The 3,654-nt window shown below is 50.2% G+C and overlaps 1 protein-coding gene across 1 annotated transcript in view; it reads left to right on the forward strand.

The window, feature by feature from the left end:
- RELB (v-rel avian reticuloendotheliosis viral oncogene homolog B) overlaps nt 1-3,654 on the forward strand; it is a 24,388-nt gene that overhangs the window by 5,881 nt on the left and 14,853 nt on the right. The window contains exon 5 of the mRNA XM_012733485.1: nt 1-177. Coding sequence (XP_012588939.1) covers nt 1-177 — 177 coding nt within the window. The remainder of the gene's footprint in view (nt 178-3,654) is intronic.

The following is a 3,654-nucleotide window of genomic DNA, read 5'->3' on the forward strand; positions in this document are numbered from 1 at the left end:
CCGCTGGGCCGCCTGGTGGCCCCGGCTGCGGGCCCCGGGCCGCGGCCTCACCTGGTCATCACCGAGCAGCCCAAGCAGCGCGGCATGCGCTTCCGCTACGAGTGTGAGGGCCGCTCGGCCGGCAGCATCCTGGGCGAGAGCAGCACGGAGGCCAGCAAGACGCTGCCTGCCATCGAGGTGGGCAGAGGGTGGTGGGGCGTCACCCCCAATCCGCGCGCACGGTGTCGGTGTTTCTGTGGTTGTTACTATGGAGGCTGCTCTGGTGCCAACGAATTTGACCCCGCTTCAAAAGGGCTGTCAATTAAGGCACCTTCCCGGCCATTTGGCTGTGTGGGAAATTCTCGTGGGCAGGAAAAGGAAACGCAGCCTCCTGGCTCATGAGCGAGACCTCAGAACCACAGTGCTGGGTTCGTATCCGGCTCTGCCTTATTAGCTGTATCACCCAGGGCAGGTCTCCCAGCCCCTCTGTGCCTCAGTTTCCTCCTCTACAAAATGGGGTAATAAGAATAATAATAACCAACCACCTAGGGCTGTGGGGAGGAGTCAAGGAGATCATTTGCTAATGTAACAGGGTCAGAGCTGGACAAAGACTAGTTGTGTTAGTATTAGTGTTATTATGGTCATCGTCACTCAAGGGCCAGACTGGGCCACTTCTTGGATTCTACCTTGTATGCCTGTATGGGTGAAAAACAGGACATACTGGGTGATCTTTTGCAGTCAGGGTTGTTGGGTGAAGAGATTGAAACTTATTGAATAAGGGATGAAGGAGATAAACAGTGAACCTCAGAACCTCTACAGCTAAAGCAATATGCCTGTGTATGTGTGCAGATAAATATAAATGCACACACATGCTGAAAGTATTTTCAATGACAGTGTTTGCCCGAATGTGAGAGTGTCTCCAAGATATATTCAAGATAAAAAAAAAAATGAGGTACAGAAACCTTCAGGGACTATTAAGCCACCTTTTGTGTTAAAAAGAGGAAGGAAATTAAGATTTTACATATTCACATATGCATATACAAATCTGGGAGGAAAAGCAAAAATAAATAAAGATTCCTGTCAAGGAGGAGAGCTGAATGGGCAAGGCATGGGTAAGACTTATAGCTACATACATCTTCGATTTGTTTCAGAAATTTGAATCACATGATATGTGGTGTTTCAGATCTTTCAAAAACGTGAAGATCCACATTAATGTGACAGAATTAAAATTCAGTCTGTAACATGAACACATGTTCCCCCACTCCTGCCCCCAGCTTCCAGCAGCCTTCCCTCCCCCAAATGTTCCCAATTTCCTGCTCTTATAGGCAGGAGAAGCCATTCAGTTCATCTCTTATTTCCTTCATGCCTGTCACTTAAGAGAAATTCTGGAAGTAGAATTGATGGCTATGACCAGTTAACTGTCCTCCTCAGGCCTGAACCCATGACTGTTTCTCCCAGCAGCTCCTGAGAGAATTGGTTCTCTGAACCTATCCAATGTGGAATCTTCACAGGCTTCACCCCACTACACCTGGCCCAAGGGGCCCTATCAACTGCTCCTCAGAGGCCAGACTCCTCCCTGTCACCGGCTACCAGTCATCTCCAAACTTCCCCTAAAGACAAGGGAGTCACAGGGTTCCTGTCACGTCCCTCCCTGGGCTCCCATGTGCCCTCTGGAGGAAGCTGGACCTCTTCCGTGGGTCCCCTTCTTGCCAGCCCCTCCTCAGGCACCACCCTCCAGCCCCTGGGTCTTTGCCATGCCCTTCTCCTGCCTGGAGTGCTTTCCTCCTGCAGCCTGGTCACACGCTGACCCCCTCAGGACGCTTTCCCTGACCCCTGCATCAGGCCCAGCACCCTCTCACCAGGTCAACCCCCTCTGTCTCTGTCTCTCTCTTTCTCCCTCTCAATGGGAATTTAACACACAGGTTTTTTTCGTGATTACCTGAGCTAGCAACATGGTGATTACAAGTTTGGGCCTTATAGTGCAAAAGGCGTGGGTTTGCATCCTTCCCTTGCTGTGGCCTCACCAGCCGTGTAATTTGTGGCAAGCCCAGCTTCTCTTGGCCTTGGCTCCCTGATTTGTGAAATGCACTGTCAAGTGGGCGTGACCAGCCCCTGCATGATGCTCCCTTTGCTTGGCTGGGTCCTTGTCTGAGTGCGTTCCAGGCATCTCGGTGTTTTCGTAGCGTGCTGGCTCTCAAAGGTTCTCTTTAGAGGGGTTTAATAGTAACTTATGGCTTCACGACGGGGGTGTAGCCTGAGCCAGGTGTTGTTGGGGGATTTCACTGTGTGAAGGTCACAGTGTGGAACCACACACACCAAGATGGCCCAGCCTGCTGGGCCACCATAGGAAACACAGTCCTTGGCTGCTGGCCATGTTATTACCCCAGTCACACTGTGCTTGAAACGTTTGTTTCCTGGTCTCTGAATTTCAGGGATGGAGCGCGTGATATGCAGTGAGGGCCATCTCATGGCCCCTTGTTTATCCTGAAGCATCTGTTTTTCCAGTTTGAGAGGGGATTTCTTTCAACTTTAGGTTCAGCCCAGCTGTTTGTTTTTTTTAAAGATTTATTTATTTGTGCATACAGAACTGGGGTACAGGCCAGAGGCTCAGGGGTGGTGAGAGGATTCACCAGAGACAGAGTGGGGAGCAGAACAGGCAGACTGATGAAGTACGCTGCTGAGGGGAGCAGTGGTTGAGTCAGGAGAGTCTGCTGCGCCATGTGGGTCACTCCCTGGCCGGGGATCAAACTCTTCCTGCAGTGGCTACAGATAGGTGGGTATTCATTCTTTCTATACTTCCAGTGATAGCTTCATAGTGCTTCGATTTAACCCCTTGTACCGTCAGAGAAGCCCTTATTTATTTATTTATCCATACAAGAATTGGGGTACAGGCCAGAGGTACAGAGAGCAAGAGGAGTCACCAGAAACAGAGTGAAGAGCAGAACAGACAGACTGACTGAAATACACTGCTGAGGGGAGCAGTGGGCGAGACAGAAGAGGTCTGCTGTGCCAACTGGGTCACCTCCCTGGTGGGTGGGGGAACTCCTGCCGAAGTGGCTGGGGGTAGCAGTAGCTAGCTTGATAGTGCTGAGATTTTAACACCTGCACCACCATGGAGGCCTTTTCTTTCAGAAAAATGTAAACCCACCTAGGTGCACCACCCAACACCCCATTCTCCCTGTGCTCTGTTCCATTATGTCTGGAGCCTCCACTTTACATACATTTCTGGAGAGAGACTTGAAAGTGAGTCAGAGACATGATGAAACTTCTCACAGAGAGTTGGTGTTTCCCTGTGTAACTCTTGAGAACAGAGACATTTTCCTAAATGTAGCACCAAGTATCATTGGAACACCAGTATCTACTGTGACCCCATAGGCTAATTTTCTCAGGTGTTCCCCAAATATCTTTTTTCATCTGCTTGTTTAATGATGTATCCAGGACCAACTTCCACTTTAAAATTTTCTTTTTATTTACTTATGCATACAAAACTGGGTACAGGCCAGAGGTGCAGGGGCGGTGAGAGGCTTCATCAGAGACAGAGTGGGGAACACAACAGGCAGATCAACAAAGTACACTGCTGAGGGGAGCAGTGGGCAGGGCAGGAGAGATCTGCCATGCCATGTGGGTCACCTCCCTGGCCAGGGATTGAACTCACACTGAGGCAGCTATGGCTAG

Source organism: Condylura cristata, unplaced genomic scaffold (genome assembly GCF_000260355.1).
Source record: "Condylura cristata isolate star-nosed mole 26May11 unplaced genomic scaffold, ConCri1.0 scaffold00041, whole genome shotgun sequence".
NCBI classification, from domain to species: domain Eukaryota; kingdom Metazoa; phylum Chordata; class Mammalia; order Eulipotyphla; family Talpidae; genus Condylura; species Condylura cristata.